This window comes from Ciona intestinalis, chromosome 3 (genome assembly GCF_000224145.3).
Source record: "Ciona intestinalis chromosome 3, KH, whole genome shotgun sequence".
Lineage (NCBI taxonomy): Eukaryota > Metazoa > Chordata > Ascidiacea > Phlebobranchia > Cionidae > Ciona > Ciona intestinalis.
Genome location: NC_020168.2, coordinates 4581550 through 4599014, shown reverse-complemented (window position 1 = coordinate 4599014; position 17465 = coordinate 4581550). Strand labels below are relative to the sequence as shown.

Genomic DNA, 17465 nt, shown 5'->3' with positions numbered 1-17465 from the left:
AGCAAACAAACAATGAGCCTTTCATATTTAATACACACCTTTCCAAATGCTGTAAGTCCTGTTGTTTTATTGGGTATTAAATGCAGTGGCCCTGTAAACAGAACACTGTGATTTATCATAACAAGAAATTTATTTACTTTTTTGTACAGTAGCAAAGACCAAATTAATTAAAACAGCAAAGAGAAGGGAATTAGCAACAAAATAACAGTAGTTAAAAACATGTTGGGTGGAAAAACTACTATTTTTAACACGCAGATAAAAGTGTAACTGCTGTGACTATGTTTGGTTAGATCAATTTTTAAAACAAGGTTGACAGGAAGTGTTTTAGCCTATGGTCACCCCAGTTCTACGCCTTTAAACTTTACAGTCTTGTATTCAACACATTAAAAGTTCCATATATTTCACGCCACGAATGTAACTACATTTTAAACAAAGTCACCCCAGATTTAGTTGAAAATCTAAAAACCGCGACACCTATGACTTAATAACGTAATAAAACCTTACCATGGTGTATCGCAACTATGTGTCAGTGTCATATATCGAGTTCCAAGGTTAAACAATGTTCTTAGTGCTGCAAGTGAGCTGTCAATCATGTGACCACCTTCAATACCAATCAGACAAGCAATTTTTCCCTCCTTGTTTGCAGCCATGATTTCTGCAAAATATTTTCAATTACTCGAGTAAAAAACAGATTTTTTTTTATTTTATTGAATATGGTGATAAAAACCATATAAATTAAAATATTTAATCTATGGGAATTAACATGAAAAGAGAGTTGTTAAAACATCATTTGACTTTTAGTTAAAACATGTTTGGCAAATTTAACATACTGGAACAAAAAACAATAGATATTTTAAGTTATCTGTTTGAATACAATGACTATGTTAATGAAAGTGTAAATGTAGATTCTTATGCATGGTGGGACAATCGTTATTACCCGAGAATTCTATTTTAAACATTTCATGCCTGCTCTTAAGGGGCCTAAACACACTCAAATGTACATCGCTTTAATAGATAGAGTGTGTTTTTCTAATTCCAACGACACCTTACTTGTTTTAATCGGTTCTGTATAACCAAAGATATTCCAGCTCAAACACCGTGAAATTCATAAAACTGATTTAAAAGTTGCGTGGCGAAAAAATTAAGAAGTGTACTACCCACGTGACAAATCACGTCACAAAATTGTTGAAGCGTGGCCGCTCTCATTCAGAAACACTGAGAAAGGCGAGAGGCAGTGTTTTTAGCGAAAAACGAGAGAACAAAAAAATGCAGAAAAGCACAAAAAAAACGCAGGTTTCGCTTTTACGAATGAATCAGTTACGTGACTAGTACGTTCCTACGTCACAATCACGAAGCTCGTAGTAAAAAAAGGATAGCGCTAGAGATCACTGTTTGAGGACGAATATCTACGCCTATACTGGACCAATTTTAATAAGCAAAGTATTTTTGGAATCAATAAAACAGTCGCTTTGTGAATTTACCATAAAAAATAAAAGTGACGTGGGGTGTGTTTAGGCCCTTTAAGTTACCATATATGCAAAAAAATGCAACACAACTTACACCAAGTCGAAATTGTTTAAGAAATTTCTTTAAAAAAGTTACATTAACCACGCTTTACCATCAGCAGTTGTTGTGAACTGGAAGATTAGTGGATTAGCTTCGGTATATCGCCTCACTACGTCGATTTGTTCAATTCCAAGTCGAACGGCATCTTTACCACCAGCTGCACAAGCACAGTAGCATGACCAGAACTATAAATAGATTATTTACCAATATAGATCGTACAGATTATATTCATAGTACTGTGGGGTAAGATAAATAACAATAACCACTTTCTTTGAGTCGTGAAGATACGCTTATAAAATTTTGTAAATAGGCTTTATTCACTACCAAACAGAAAGATTTACGAGAATGTTAAAATGGACCATCTTACCATGATGTACTATATAGCGTAATATATATATTAGTTTTATAAAAATATGTACATTTCATTATATAAATATATTATATTACCATATATCGTATTGGGTATTATATAGGACAAAATTATTTTATCCTATAAAATAACACAGTATAGATTAAACACCCAACCAATTAAGTGTTGCACGTTTAATTAGCTCAACATTTTCAGTATTTTATTTTATATTTGAGAAAACTGTTAAAGGTAATTAAAATGACCTGCATTCCTTCTTATTGTGTTGTCTAGAACTACCATTGTATTCAAAGTGAAAAGGAAAGCAAATATTTAACATGAGCGACTCTGTTTAAATTTAAACAGTAAATGCATTCAATGCCATCAAAGAAAACTCATTTTACCACACCATAAGTATTTATTACACATTCATAAGGGACACAAAGCATTTTTGCAAACAAGATTTTTTATTTCCTGAAGCAAAGTCTCTATTTTAAAGAAATTTTTTCCTTATCTAGGCACCAATCAATTTTTATTTTTTTTTTCAATTAAGGTTTTTATTTGAAAAACAATTTTTTTCTTACCTGTGCACCCATTTTTCCAATTTTCATCCGTGGAACATCAGTATGTGAACCATTATACAGTTCTGAGAAATTCTGGGTCATAAAGTCAATGTCATTAATTTTGTTTTGCAAATGACGCCGTAACTGGTATGGCCAATCGTTATGGCTGAAATAAACAACACAAATATAATATTCATAAAAAGTTAAAAAACAATTAAAAATTAAGAGCTATTGTAAAAAATAGTTCTGTATACTAAACAGGTTACAATATCCGATATTGTAGGGTAAAGTGAATGATGACAAAAAGCGATTATGTTTTATAGTTTGTCAATACAAATAAATGAGGGGAACTTACATTACACTTGTGTACCTATTAGCTTAAATAGTAAACCATATATTCAGTATGGGAAAGGTCCTGAAGTCGCATGCTATAGAACCTGTGATTTAGGCTAAAGTTGGCTCATTACCTTAAATGAAAGGAAATAAAATACAGTTCATTTATAATTTTAAAAGCAATTTGTATTTAATTCATAAATTACTATTTAATGTTTTTAATTTGAATGTATGTGAATGAATAAATGAATGAATGAATGTGCCCACTTTATCCTCACGTAGCCAGAAAACAAGCAAAATTTAAAATATGTTTCTGCTTAAAATTTTACTATTTAACCATACCCACCCATCTATAATGGGAACCTCAGTTAATATATTTATTGCAGCATCTCCTCCATTAACATTGTTTTGTGATAATGCCAGCGGTACAGCAATCACGACTGCTAACACAGCAACTGCTAGAAATGCACCTGTCAAATATAAATCACCTTGTTCATTAAAAGCTATATGCTAAGCGTGTGGTTAGCTATAAAAGCATTAGTTGCACGAAATGGACTTTGGAAATACACCAAACTAATAATAATATGATGCACGACAAATGTTAATGACTTTATAAATTAAAAAACTGTATGCTAATTATATGGTAAGCTATAAAAGACAATAATTCCACAAAATGCAATGCACAAAACTATTAAGTATATATAGTGCTACAGCGCTACACAGTCAATTTATAAAAAATTTACATTAAAATTAATATTTCAGCGTTATTTCAGCAATAAAATTTGTTTGTTTTTTTGCAAATGTACTTAATCAACAAAAGAAGTGGACTTACCAAGAAATATAAATATCCTGTTGTTGCTTTGCGACCCCATGGCTGCAACTGCTTCTAAATTCTCTTCAAGACTTACACTAATGTACAATGACGAGGTTTTATTCCCTGATAACTTTTAAGACCCACTTTATGTGTTTGCTCACACTAAACATGCTGCACAAAAGAAAATTTTCAGGGAAGAAGTTACAAACAAAAGAAGTGTTTCTTATAAAATAAAGGTAGGTGCAAATCAAGTGACTGATTAATCACGAATTCCTTTTTTCAAAACAATCTTGTTTTTGCCAAAATGACTTGTGTTTGCAAAAGGAATTATGATTCCTGCAGACAGAATAAGCTCAATCAGCCATTACTTGCCATATGCCACTTAATTAAAAATATATTTTGTCATTTGTTAGGACACTATGACAACAAACAATAAAACTTGATTAATGTCATCATTATAAATTACTTTCGCCATTGAAAATTTACCTTGTTAATAATTAACATTAAACAACCAAAGACTAATGGACTGGGAGCCACTGTGTAAACTGTATCGTTTTCGTTCAGAGATGGGCAAATTTTTTAACCAAGGGGCAAATTTAGCTTCCAGTTGATAATTAAGCTCTGCACAGGTGCTTTTAAATGCACAGGTGCATTTTAAAAGGTTTAGTTAGGTTAATGCCAAAACAGTAATAAAACTATCCTACAGCGATACATAAATAGCTGGGCCAGATCTATAAAAGCAGTTTGCCTAACCTTGTATGTACAATGACAAACAACAAACAAGTATGAAATTAAATCGACAACAATTTATCAGTACGTAAGAGGAACCAAGTTCATAGACGTTCCTCATTTTCTGCAGGTAGCAGCCGTGTGCAGATGTATTTTACTTTCGTGAATAATTTTTACTCCTTTAGGAATTCTATACTAGAGTAACAAAACTTTGAAGCATTTTGTGTTGTTTTGTGGAAAAGTAGTGTAGTTAAATGTCTCTTAACGCAGGTAAGCTGTTAATTGTAAGCTACATCAGTGAGTAAACTAATAACCCATTAAACATAAGAGAATGCAATTTATTGCTCAATAAATTGCAGCAATAAATTTTTTTTCACTTAAATTTTGTTAATCTTTTTCCGTAAAAAATTAATGGTTACACAAACAAATGACCAACATTCCTTACACGTAATTGCACAGAAGTAAATATACATATTAATATATGATCTGTCCGGCCGTGGCAAAGTTGTTAGCGCACCTGCCTTTAACACAGAGGTAATGAGTTCAAGGCTCAACGCTGCTACAATTGTGGGCATATGTTTTCTTGGGCAAGAAAGTTAACAATAATTGCTCCAACCTAGTGGTCACTAATGGATTGTCCAAATTAACTGTCATACATAAAAATATATGTGGTTACTTGTAAGGTGGCATGAGGTGTATGAGACAGAACACCCATGTTGTAGTGACTGTTGTTTTTTGTCCCTGCGAGGATAAAGCAAGTTACATTTATTTATTTTTTGTTATTTACAGCATTACAAGTGTCAACGTGCATTGATTCTGTTCCTAAAGCTATAACCAATTTCACTGACACCGAAACATTCACCAAAATTGTTAAGGAAGTGGAAAAAAAAGAGAAAGTAATTTTTCACTGTAATGGATATCCTGGCACTGGTAAAACACAGACTATGCGAAAACTGGCTGAAAAGTTTCCATATGATAGAAAATTAGGTTTTGTAAAGTGGTACATACAATGTGAGGATGAGGGTCATGCAGTAGAGGAGGAATTGCAAAACTTGGTAAAAAGAATGTTTCAGCATAACTTTATAACAGAGAATAGAAAAGTTACCACCATTGAAGACTTGAAGAAGAACATTGTTGGCTCATTCGTAAAAATGGTTTGTGAATTGGAAAAACCAGTCTTGCTTATTCTGGAAGACATACCACGTAAACCGCCCCAAGTCGTACTTGATCTCTTACGTTCTCTTGCAACTGAGACGCCTGCAGACTGGTTTCACATTTACATTGCCACTCGTTACAAGACTGTACTCCATCATGGCGAAGCTGATAGTACTGTATCATATACAGAGTTCCAGATGAAAGGTTTCAGTGAGAAGGAGAGTCTAAAATACTTATTGGAAGATCAGGAACACCCTGATGTAGAAAATCAGGCTGCAAAGCAAGTATTTCGTCGTTTCAGTGGATCAATTCTTGGATTACAGACTGCAAGAGGTTTCTGCAGGTCTAATAGTATCTCATATGAAGATTACATAAAGAAACTGAAGAATGATGAAAAGGAGCTGCACAAATCAGAATGGGAATCAGAAATAGAGGTTTATGGTAAGAGCGCTCCACATATTTTTCAGGCAATTACATTACCATTCAGAAGAGATCGCCCACAACAATTAGAAGTCATGTCATGCTTGTCATACTTGCATCATCACAGTATTCCAAGGACAATTTTGACCAAGATTTCCCAGCATTTAGCCACTGGAGAGACAGGGGATTTGAATTCAAAGTCAGGAAAATTAATCAAAGAATTGATTGAACTCAATCTCTGCAAAAAGGAAACAAACGAACAAGGGGAATTTATTACACTGCATGAAGTTGTCTTGCATGCATTCAGAGTAAAAACCACACATGAAGAAAATTCTCTCAAAATAATGATAGGTGTACTGGCGGGTGCTGTGACCAAAGATACAAGAGATCCAAAAATGATAACGGCTATGAAAGGGTACGCCCCACATGTAAGAAAATTACTGGATCATGCAAAAGAAGCTAAATACATCAAAGATGACATCATGGTACAGTTACAGTTAAGTGAACTATACGAAGCTTATGGTGCAACAGAAAACAACTTTGAATATATGAGCGAAGCTTTTGAACTAGTAATGAAGCAGCTTGGTACAGAGATAGGTAATGAAAAAAAGCTACAACCTTTCATCTGTCAGAATAAATGTGGAAAATATATCAGTGATTGTGCAGATAAACTATTAAGAATTGTCAAAACAAAGTCTTTGCCTGTTGAAATTATTCAAAAGTACGAAAGTGAAGTTATGTTGGTGCAAGACAAAGACTGGGACTTTATGGAGCAACAGGTTGAAGATAAAGTCTTGTTTCAAAGGGCAAGAGAAATCTTTAACAAATGTGGAAAAATGAATCAAGACATTTTCCAAATGCTACGTGGTTGTAAAGTGATTCCAACAGAAGAACAACATCAAAAAGTGTTTTATGCGGAGAGGCTTGCTTCCATTTTCCATAATGCAAGTAGAGTCATTCTGTATTCGAAACTAAATCCGGAGGACAAGAAGAACAGGCTTGAAGAAGCTCTATGGTTGTCACGGCTGTCTTCCAATTTGTCGATAAGATGCAGGGAACATTTTGGAGTCGGTTTAATTTATGAAGATATTGCTGTACAGGCAGGGGCAATACCCATCCAGCTAAGCTTGTATCATTATCCTCAGGTTTCTGCTGCAAAAGAGATTCTGCTGAAGATGAAAGAAACCTGTGATGAAGCATTAGACAAGCAGTTTCCCGATAAGAGTTGTTGTCCAGATTGGCTCATTATCAACGAGACAGAGAGCGAACTGTATAGAAAGTTGAGCATCAAGAGATATCTGGTGAGAATACACACCAGGTTGGTTAAAGGTAAGCTGTTTGTATGCATACATTTTTTCAGCAAGTGTTTCTCAATCAATTTATAGTCTCAAACATGTTAAAAGTATGATATTGTAATCTTAGTCTTTTAGTAATAACATTACAAAATCAAAGCACTCACAGATTTAGCAACTAAATTTTTATCTTCAACCAACAGTGTTCTCTCGATTGAGTTTAAATGTTTTCATTATTTTACAGATGATCCCAGCCACTACAGAAATGTAGAAGCTGATTGCACAGACTTGCACCAACTTGCTCTACAGCACCTAAAAGAGTGGGAGATGGCAAACAAATGCCTCATTTACGTAGGAAAGCTCTATGCTTCAGGAAAAGAGTACGTCAAGGCATTAGAATGCTTTGATGAATTCCTGAACCAACACCAAAACAAAAAATCCTTTCTACGTCCTTGGGCAGTATACAACTACACAAGAGCTGCTGTCCTGCTTCAGGGAGAATTGAAACTTCGCGTCGAAAAACAAGAAAGAGCGAGAGCTTTGTGTGAACAAGTCCTTGAGCCAACCATAAACATGAGCACAGCTTTAAGAAGCAAAATTCAAGCAGAGTTAACAAAATTGGGTGATAAACCCAATTAAAAAAAGGTGCACATTGAAGCTTATAATAATTATGCTTATTTATGCTTATTGTCTATGCTTATAATTGTGGTAATTCATAACATGAAGCGCTTTGTTTTATGTAGCACATTTACACTTCAAGTGTCACTTCTTATCATATCACAAGACATAGGCATTTACATATAATGTTCATGGCCTCTATTGTTAATATTTAAAGGATCTGTGTTGTTAGATGTCACCTAACTTAACTGCTATTGGCATAATGGTAAATCATTAAATGTCATAAAACATGTGATGTACAAATGTTCTTGGCTGTGGCATAGAAATTTCCATATGTACAAATATTAACATGTTTAACATATATGTAAATTTGTACATATTTAGACTATATATACATTACGTACATTTGTATTTAGCATGTGTAGATATTTGGCATTAGCACCACATTCGTAATTTTATGCTGTTTTACATTGTGTATTGTTGTACAAATTGTAAAAATGAAAAAATATCCTTATTGGATCCAATCCTTTTTTGTTGTTATAATTTAAAAAAACTTTGAAAAATTAAATATATATATATGCTTTAAAAACTTTGTAAATATATTACAAAATATGTAACTGTTGTGATGTTAATAAATTTTTCATGAATGCAATTTGAACCATTTTATTAAATGTATAAAAGAATTGTCCGAAATCGCATAAGGCAAAAGAAAAAAAAACGCATTTATCACACAAAATGGTTGAATGTCTGGGATACAATTTTAAACATTACATGTCTGTAGCAAAGATAAAGTTATCACAGGAAAAGAACTTGTCACTTTAACCTGGTTTACAAGCTGTCAGTTGGACAGGAAGTGTTAAAACGTTTAGTAGTTGCCAATAATAGTAGCAGTAACTGGTGAGTCTATATTTTTTAGCCTGGTCTTGTTAATTACAAAGAAAATTGATTTTGTTGGACATTTTTGAGTAGATATTAGTTTCAGGACAATGGGATTTTCTTGTGCTGTGTGTGTTATTTTGGTAAGCATAGCAGCTCAAGTGTGGGCAAGTTGTTTGACAAATGTGGATGCTGATAAAAGGATTGATTGCTATCCGAAACCATACGATCAAAGCACTTGTGAAGCTAATAAATGTGTGTGGTGTACTGGTGAAGCATCCAATATACCAACGTGTTTTATAAATGAAACAGAACCGTTCAAAAGTAAGTTTTATTGTGGATTTTAACCATTTTAGAAGGGATCACAAATAAAGATAGACAAGCATGTTTTAAATATTAATTTTTTTGCTAATGCGTGTACAAAACTACATTAAATTGTATTTTTTGGTCATTCTAGGAATTTATTTTTAGTTGGGAAACTATTGGTTTATTTGGGGGATTGTTTTGTTATTGTGCCAAAACCACTAATAGAGTTATTTAAAAACACTTTTTTTTATTTACCCTATGCTAAACCAGTAACGAATATACATTAAAACCTTACACACACAGTCGTCCAAATGGCAGCGAGCAACTGTCAATCAAAAGATAATTGCAAAGTAAAAGTAGATTGCCACCCGGACATTATAACTTACCAACCATCTGAAGAATTATGCACAACCCGTGGATGCTTATGGTTTGGTTCTGATGCTGCAACGAGTGAACCAAAGTGCGTCTATTATAACAATAGCATTGTTTCTGCGTTCCCCGTTTTTCCTGGAGGTAAAATTAATATTCCATAAATGATAATATAACACTACATATATACAGCAGATACTGGCATTTAATGTGGTATATTTGTACGGTGTGCTATTTGGGAAAAATGGGCCAAATCTTACTTAAATCACATATCCCACATACAATTGAATTCTTACCTATAAAATAAATTATGGTGCGCTAAAACATGAATATTGTTTATCTATACCATCCTAGTTTCCTATTCAGAAAAGAAAATTGGAGACAAGACTAACAGTAACAATTTATTATAGTATTTCCAATATACGAGATAGCTTCTACTTGTACAAGCTGTGAAACGTGTACAAACAAAGTGCAATGTCTCGCTCATATTCCAAGTGACCAGGTCACTGCAGAACGGTGTGTGAGGGAAGGTTGCCTATGGTGTGAATGCACTAATGAATGTATAGTGGCGGGCACATCAGGTGGGTCAGGGTCACAACTCATGTTAATATCAAACATATATATATATATATATATATTATTTTTGTCTAATCCATGTAAAATTGCAGAAAAAATGATTAAGCATGTTCTGATGTAAAAAGGTTTTAAGACACGTTTTTTGCTTGCTCTATTTAACTTTATAAAAAAAAACAAAGAAATAAATCTGAAGAGAAAAAAAGAGAAATAAATATAAAGAGATTAAAACATTAGTTAATTATAATATTGCAGATGCATTCATATTATATATATACTTAGGTGTTACAAATGCTTTTATTCCAAAGCTCTAGCAACCCTGGGATCACAATGCTATTCATGTGACAACTGTACAGACAATGCTTACATGGTTGCCAGTAATAGTGACGATTGTAAAAAGCATCATGGTACATGGTGTGAAAAGAGAGACACCAACAAACAGTGCATAGTTCTTCATGATGTATCTGAAGGTAAAAGGGTCAAGTTACATTATGTTTGAATCTAAATACGGGGTGCAGCATTCTGTATAATGATGTCATCCACAATTGGTCAAAATATACTAACAATTTTGTTAAGTAACAATTGTGAAAAAAATGAACCTTGTTTTTGTTGGATGTTCTAATACCCTTTTTGTATGGTCACTTTTATGCGCGTAAGTACTCGCATATTAACTCGCAAAAACAAAGTTAACACGCATACCGTCATAAGCGTTTGCGAGTAAATATGCGAGTATTTTCAAAGTTAACACGCATACAAAGTTAACACGCATACCGTCAAAGTTAATTTTCAAAGTTAACACGCATACAAAGTTAACACGCATACCGTCATAAGCGTTTGCGAGTAAATATGCGAGTACTTACGCGCATAAAAGTGACCATGCAAAAAGGGTATATGTCTTCCAAAAAAAGATAAAGATTCAAAATTCTAGATTGGAAAGGTATTTTAGAATACCTCCTAATTCTGTAATGTGCGTCCCTAGAATTATGTGGCCTACAACAGTAAAATATTCTTTGGGTAAAATGTATGTTTATAACGTTGAGTTTACCTGGAATTTACAGACGATTGCACGATTCGCCGTGTTGGAGAGGAAAACTGCAAGTCATGTACCACCTGTGAGGAAATCTTTGATTGCTCGACTAGTGTCAACGAAACAGCGGTCACCTGCGAATTAAAAGGGTGTTTGTGGTGTTCAAATACTGCGAACCAATCGACGTGCAGATACGGGTCGAACGGATGTACGTATATTCTATATGGTTGCTATTTGGGCCAATTTTAGAGGCGAAACAGCGACGGCATAGTTTTAAATTTTACTGCTTATTCTTTACAACATAGCCTATATAAACGTACATGTTGAATGAGTGCGGAATGTGTTTTCTTGTTGAATGAGTGCGGACTGTGTTGCAGCGGTAACTGGTTTAGGCCTAATAAAATAAACATGTACAGTAGGGTGGGGGAAAATAGGACATCTTTTAACTCTCGAACTCACGAACATAGACCGTTGTTAATTGTTTAAAACACGATCAGGATACTTGAATATTAGTTGCTAAAGGTATCCGATCCACTCTACTATATTACTCACTAGTCATAAATGTATTGGGTTTAATCGCCATGCTTTTCAACTGACGCTCTTTCCCACAACTTTTAAAATAGCCTAGCGTGTTTTAACTGTCGTTTTGCGGTTAATTGCCTTTTTCAATATCATTGTATTCGCTATCATTTTCGAAGAAATAAATAAAAATATATTGTATTTATTTAGATACCTGTATGAACAAAGACGTATGCGGTGTCCAATATCCTCGATACCAGGACATTGAGTTTAAGATAAGTAACGGACAGCGCCCCCACACGACGAAGCTTATGGAAGTACTTTGCTACACACAGCTTGGTATTTGGTCGGAGGATTTTTCCAGTCGGTGCATTTCTGCCTCTCCGCTCTACTTGGCACCACTATTTCGAGATATAGAAGACAATGCATCTTTGGCCTAAAGGGCTACAAATTTCTCAAAATATAATATTTGCATAAAATCTAAGTAAAGAATCTATTTCGGTGCTAATATTTATAATCGTGTTTTACTCAAGACAATCCAAGTATGCTGTAACACTGTCAATTACGTTGTTTCAACGAAAATAAAGCAAACGTTAATCGAAATTTCGATTGCCGTAATTTATATGCGGATTGAACATAAAAACAGCCATTTAGCCTACGCGATGGTAAAGAGTAATTGTAGGTTGGGGCAAGATGGGACGAGTTTCCATTCTATTTTCTTATCTCATTTGGTGGTAAAAAAACATTTACAGACGAATTATATAAACCTTAAACCAGCGACTCTTAAACAGCCTTGTTAATTATTCAAAAACGATCCGAAAAATTGAGTTTAGGTGCCAATACTGTTCCATCTACTACATAACCACAGTACTACATAACCAAGAAAGCAACATGCACAAGGGTCACCCGTAAAGCTCTATTTCTTAACGTGTGATCATCGACTACAAAGCTAATACATACGTTCTGTGCAAATATAGCCCATGTCGTTGCAATAGGGGTGACAATAGAAACACTGGCCGTTTAAGTTTAAAGCACGCACACACATATAGCAGCAAACATTCACACGTAACGATTTCGGCGGAAGTTGATGAAACAAAGTTCTAGTTTACCAAAACCTACAAAACTACGTGACGCGAATTTATAGAGAACGTGAGATATAGGTCTGACTGTGCAGGACATGATCTGATTGCTAAAATATGCAGTAAAAAAAACAGACCAACGCGATTGTTTTACTGAAATAATGAGTGGAGTAAAATGTGCTCACTAAAAAAATGTTTTAGACAATTGTTTTTACTACACAGGTAATATGTTTTAGAAACAGTAGTTTAGTGAAAGTAGATCGAGCATTTACTGTAATTAAACCAGACGAGCTATTTTTTGGATTTTTTTGAACTCAAGCTTTGTTTATTAATGCAATAGTTTCCTAAAACACTCTTCCGATAATTTCAAAATGTTTTAACGATCCCGTGCATTAAAATGGGTTACAGATTTATGTAAGTTATGTACCTACTTTCTTTTTGCGTTTTGGCTTTGTCTGTGCTGCCAGCGGCAAGTGGGAATGAATGTAGTGGAACAGTGATACAGGCATCTGATCGTATTGATTGCAACGTTCGTCCGAATGACCAGGCAACTTGTGAGGCTGCAGGTTGCAAGTGGTGTGCCAATGACGATGGTAGAATAGCCAAATGCTTTTTAAACAAGGCGACCAGTTTAGAAGGTAACTTTTGTAACTGACCAATTTAACAGATTTTTGCACAATTCACGTAAAACAGGAACAATACGAACGCGGCATTATAATTAAAAGGGTGGCTGAAAACTTCTAAAGCTTACACACTGGTATATACAAAAAAAAAAACAAACAAAGTGCTTTGTCGTATCTCGAATGGGGCTTTGGGCTTATTGCTCTAAAATGGTTTTAAGGCTTAATAGTCGGCCTACGTGAAAACTGATTACTAATGTTTAATTATAACAATCATGGGCACTAGGAAAGAATCCTGCGGCACGTTACAGTTATTGTGGTGGAAAGTGTTAGAGGTTGGTATTAAGAAGACTTTGACTTTAAGGGGTTAAGAGTTGGTGGTTATATGGGTTAGTAGTTACGGCTAACAGATATCGTAGGGGGAGGATTCATTACTAGCACTCAATCATGTATACCTGTATCATCTAATCCAACTTTGGTATATAGTTTTAGAAGCAGCAGCAGCGGGTTGTTCATCAACCAGCAACTGCAAAGTAAGAATCAACTGCCACCCTGACATTATAACATATGCGGTTTCCCAAGCTTCGTGTGAGATGCGTGGTTGCCTGTGGTTGGGACCTGCAGCTGTACAAGACCAACCACGTTGTGTTTACTACAATAAACCAGTATCAACAACAGCTACGTTACCAAGTGGAGGTATATAAAATATATTGTACCGTGGGGTAAGATGGGACAACTTTAGCAAATAATATCAAAATATCCTGATCGTGTTTTAAACAATTAACAACGGCTTATGGCAGTTGTGATGATACGGTTTTATAATTCTTTAAATGTTCTTGGTTTACTACCAAATGTGACGAGAAATAGATTGAAAAGGTCCCCCCATTGCTAAGCACCATTGACTTAACTGGAAGTTCAATCATTATAAACTGTCATATTTTTCGTAGCATTCCCGAAAGTGGAAGCTTTCCTTAACTGCACATCATGCTCAACTTGTAACTTGAAATATAAATGTCTCGAAAACGAAGCGAACCCGAACCTTAACAATGAGAAAAGATGCCAAAGGGAAGGCTGCATTTGGTGTAATGGGGAATGCATATTCGGGCAACCGTCAGGTATAACATAAATACCACATTTCCCGATGTCCCACTTTCCCGCCACAAGTTAGGCTATAATGTTTTACCTATAGCTTTGAGGACGCTTGCTTCTCAATGTACTTCGTGTTCCAACTGTCCGGCGAACGCTTACATAAAGGCAGGCTCCGAAGAAGAATGCAACAAGCGAGGAGCAACTTGGTGTTCCAGTAGAGAATCGTCACCTGAAGACAGAAGATGTGTTCTGTTGAAAGAATATAGTAAAGGTCGGCAATGTATGGTTTAAAATACAGACCAATTGACGTTTAATTGACTAAATAAGTGGTCATGCTATTCCAAAAAACAAAACCAAATCGATTTTTTCCTAAAGTGTTCTATATAGCATATTTTATGTCGCGTAATCTTGTGAGTTTCTGTATATGTTGTAGCGCTTCGGTTTTTTAATTATGAACCATAAACAGTATAATATACACAGATACTTGTAACTCAAGGAACTTAGCTGAAAAGACGTGCAAATCATGCAGTTCGTGTTCTACGATTTTCGACTGCAAGTCGGTCGCCGGGGAAAATCAAACTTCGTGTGAGAACAAGGGATGTTTATGGTGTCCCAACAGCGACTCCAAGCCAGTTTGCAGATATGGTTCTATTGGCTGTGAGTTACAGTTTTTGTAATAAATGAAAAGGAATTTGCCGAAAAAATATGGGGAATTATGCTTATAGATACGCTTTTACATTCTTATTATGCATAGCGTTTTATTCACTGTCGTTTTACTGACATGTCAAAACATGACTGTTCGAGTAAAAAATTATAATATCAGGTGACATTATGTTTATGCACAGAATTAAAACCTAAAAATAATGCAACAGCTACTAAACTACTGTTTAACATTCACAGATCAATGCATTTCGAAGGACATATGCGATATCCAATTTCCTCGTTTCCAGAAAATACAATTCGAGCTTAAAACGATTCAGCGTCCACATCTTAAACGACTGATGGAGGTACTCTGCTACTCTCAACTTGGTGTCTGGGCTCCAGATACAGCGGATAAGTGTTTGGCGGCCTTTCCGCTGCGAAATTCCCCAATAAAGAAAGACCTCTATGCTAAATATAACATTGTGTAGCCTAAGCTGTGTGTATTAAAGTTTTTCTAATATATTCAGTCTCTTTGGTGCTCTCTCTGTATATCGTCTATAAAAATTACACTTTACAATTTAGCCTTACCTTGTTTGTTAATTTTTACGTTCCACGTTTTCTGTGCAATGTAAAAGTATCGGTTTTTAAGGCTGCGAAACTTTTTGTCGGTACAAATGTGTCGGTATACCGGACCATTAACAAACTTAAAATAAATAAAGTTGTTTCAAATTCTATGTATGGTTATCTGACTAACTGTATCTCTGTAACGGCCACTACAATAAAATACTTCAAGGCGTAAAATACTTGCAAACTACCTGATAACTAACTAGCAACTGATACAATCAATGCTCTCAGTAAAACAACAGCCTCTTACGTATTCCTGCTACCACGGTGCTTTATAGTTTAAAACTTTAAAAGAACAAGTGCGCCTACGGCACGCGCAAGCTTTTAATCAGCAAAACTAACGTCGCCATTCCAAACCCTTCACTTCAGTAAACATAATGTATAGTAGAATGGGTAAAGACGGGACACATTTTCATTCTATTTTCTCGTCCCATTTGGCAGTAAAAAAAAAAATATTCAAAAAATTATAAAACGGCATCCTCACGACTCCTATAGACCATTGTTAATTGTTTAAAACACTATTAAGATATTATGTGCTAAAGATGTCCCGTCTTCCCCCACTCTACTATATAGTAACAAATACTAAGTGCAGAATATCAAATCAAACATTTTGCATATAAAATAAATGCACTATAGTATTTAATATCATTACGGTGGATAAAAATAGTTCAGTTAAAATTATGAAAAAAATAATTTGTACACGAGTAGGCTACAAAGAAAGAAGCATAATTGACCCAACTTACATAATATATTCTACAAAAGCAATTATACAAATATATGTGCCATAACTACTTTTATATCTAAAAATATTAATGATTGCTAAAGCCGGCTGTTTTTACCTATTTATTATAATTAGTGTGTGAACATGCTTTTAACATATATGAATATATATATATATATATATGTTTATAAAGTATAACCTTTATTATTCTAATCAAATGAATGAATAACAAAAAATTAAATAGATCAAAGAAGTAAATACGATTTTTGTTATTGTGATAAAAAAGATAAAAATATAAAAATTTACATTAATATTGGTTCATAGATTTTAGATCAAGAATCTGATGTAATCTGTGTGACTTTCCACAAAGGTTGGGTCACCAACTAAAGTTCCATGGTTGCCGTAGTAACTGTGGTCCCTTAAATTTGGGTCGCCTTTTACGGGATAGTTCATGTCATATTGTGCTGGAAAACAAAAGTAATGGTACAATGTTATCTTGAGAATTTTGCACTAAATTTTTGTAATTGTACTTGTTTATTCTTTTTCTTTTTAGCTGCGCTAGATATAGCATAAAAATAAACGCTAGTAAATATTTTGGTGGGGTAAGATAGTCTATGTTTCATTCTATTCTATCCTCACATTTGGTAGTAAACAAAGAATATTGAATGAATACAACTCAAGAGCATTGTTAATTGGTAAAAACACAATAAGAAAATATGAAATAATATAGCTTATCTAGCTTATCCCTTGATACTTAGCCAAAATACTACCACATAAAAAGCATTAATATTTACTAAGTTGCACCAAATTTAAAACATATATTTACCACTAAGCATTCTCTGGTAATTCTGACGTAACAGTCCCGCTTGTGACACATAATCATCAATCTCTGCATCCGTTAGAGGTCTATGATAAACACGTACCTCATCGATCAATCCTTGGTAATGGTTGCTACCATCAAATCCAAGACCAAAATTCAACAAGGTGCGGTTGGTGGTACCCTGTGTGGAGAACATCATTTTACAAGGTTTTTAAGCACGTAAGTGGTCATACAGATCCTTTTTCGTCGAACAGTTGTTCTTGTTGTTTTTTGGGCTATTTTCCTGCACTTATTAGTTAATATTGTATGTCTATAGGCAAGATACTTAACAGCAATTGCTTTAATCTAACCCTATGGTTCCTAA

The 17465-nt window shown here is 34.4% G+C and overlaps 4 protein-coding genes across 5 annotated transcripts in view; 3 read left to right on the top strand and 1 right to left on the bottom strand.

The window, feature by feature from the left end:
- Positions 1–9494, bottom strand: part of LOC101242276 (dipeptidase 1-like) — a 12431-nt gene extending 2937 nt beyond the window's left edge. The window contains exons 1-6 of one of the 2 annotated variants that reach the window (XM_009859752.3): positions 9405–9494; positions 3641–3793; positions 3155–3278; positions 2497–2641; positions 1619–1751; positions 505–655 (exon numbers count right to left, since the gene is read on the bottom strand). In XM_009859752.3, coding sequence (XP_009858054.1) covers positions 505–655; positions 1619–1751; positions 2497–2641; positions 3155–3278; positions 3641–3680 — 593 coding nt within the window. In that variant the 5' untranslated portion in view covers positions 3681–3793; positions 9405–9494. The remainder of the gene's footprint in view (positions 1–504; positions 656–1618; positions 1752–2496; positions 2642–3154; positions 3279–3640; positions 3794–9404) is intronic. The other variant, XM_026833957.1, reaches the window with a different exon arrangement.
- LOC104265560 lies at positions 3808–7950 on the top strand. The gene is made up of 3 exons (XM_009859860.3): positions 3808–4621; positions 5141–7255; positions 7463–7950. Exons 1-3 carry the CDS (start codon positions 4606–4608, stop codon positions 7855–7857), a joined length of 2526 nt encoding a protein of 841 aa, XP_009858162.1. The 5' UTR covers positions 3808–4605; the 3' UTR covers positions 7858–7950.
- Positions 8496–12109, top strand: LOC100183484. The gene is made up of 6 exons (XM_002121355.5): positions 8496–9036; positions 9322–9531; positions 9798–9968; positions 10269–10430; positions 11019–11195; positions 11717–12109. The coding sequence occupies exons 1-6, from the start codon at positions 8823–8825 to the stop codon at positions 11944–11946; spliced, it is 1164 nt and encodes a 387-aa protein (XP_002121391.1). The 5' UTR covers positions 8496–8822; the 3' UTR covers positions 11947–12109.
- Positions 12110–12993: 884 nt separating this feature from the next.
- Positions 12994–15525, top strand: LOC100181131. Its single transcript, XM_018817885.2, has 6 exons — positions 12994–13223; positions 13692–13901; positions 14153–14320; positions 14395–14565; positions 14775–14951; positions 15195–15525. The coding sequence occupies exons 1-6, from the start codon at positions 13007–13009 to the stop codon at positions 15422–15424; spliced, it is 1173 nt and encodes a 390-aa protein (XP_018673430.2). The 5' UTR covers positions 12994–13006; the 3' UTR covers positions 15425–15525.
- The last annotated feature ends 1940 nt before the right edge of the window (positions 15526–17465 follow it).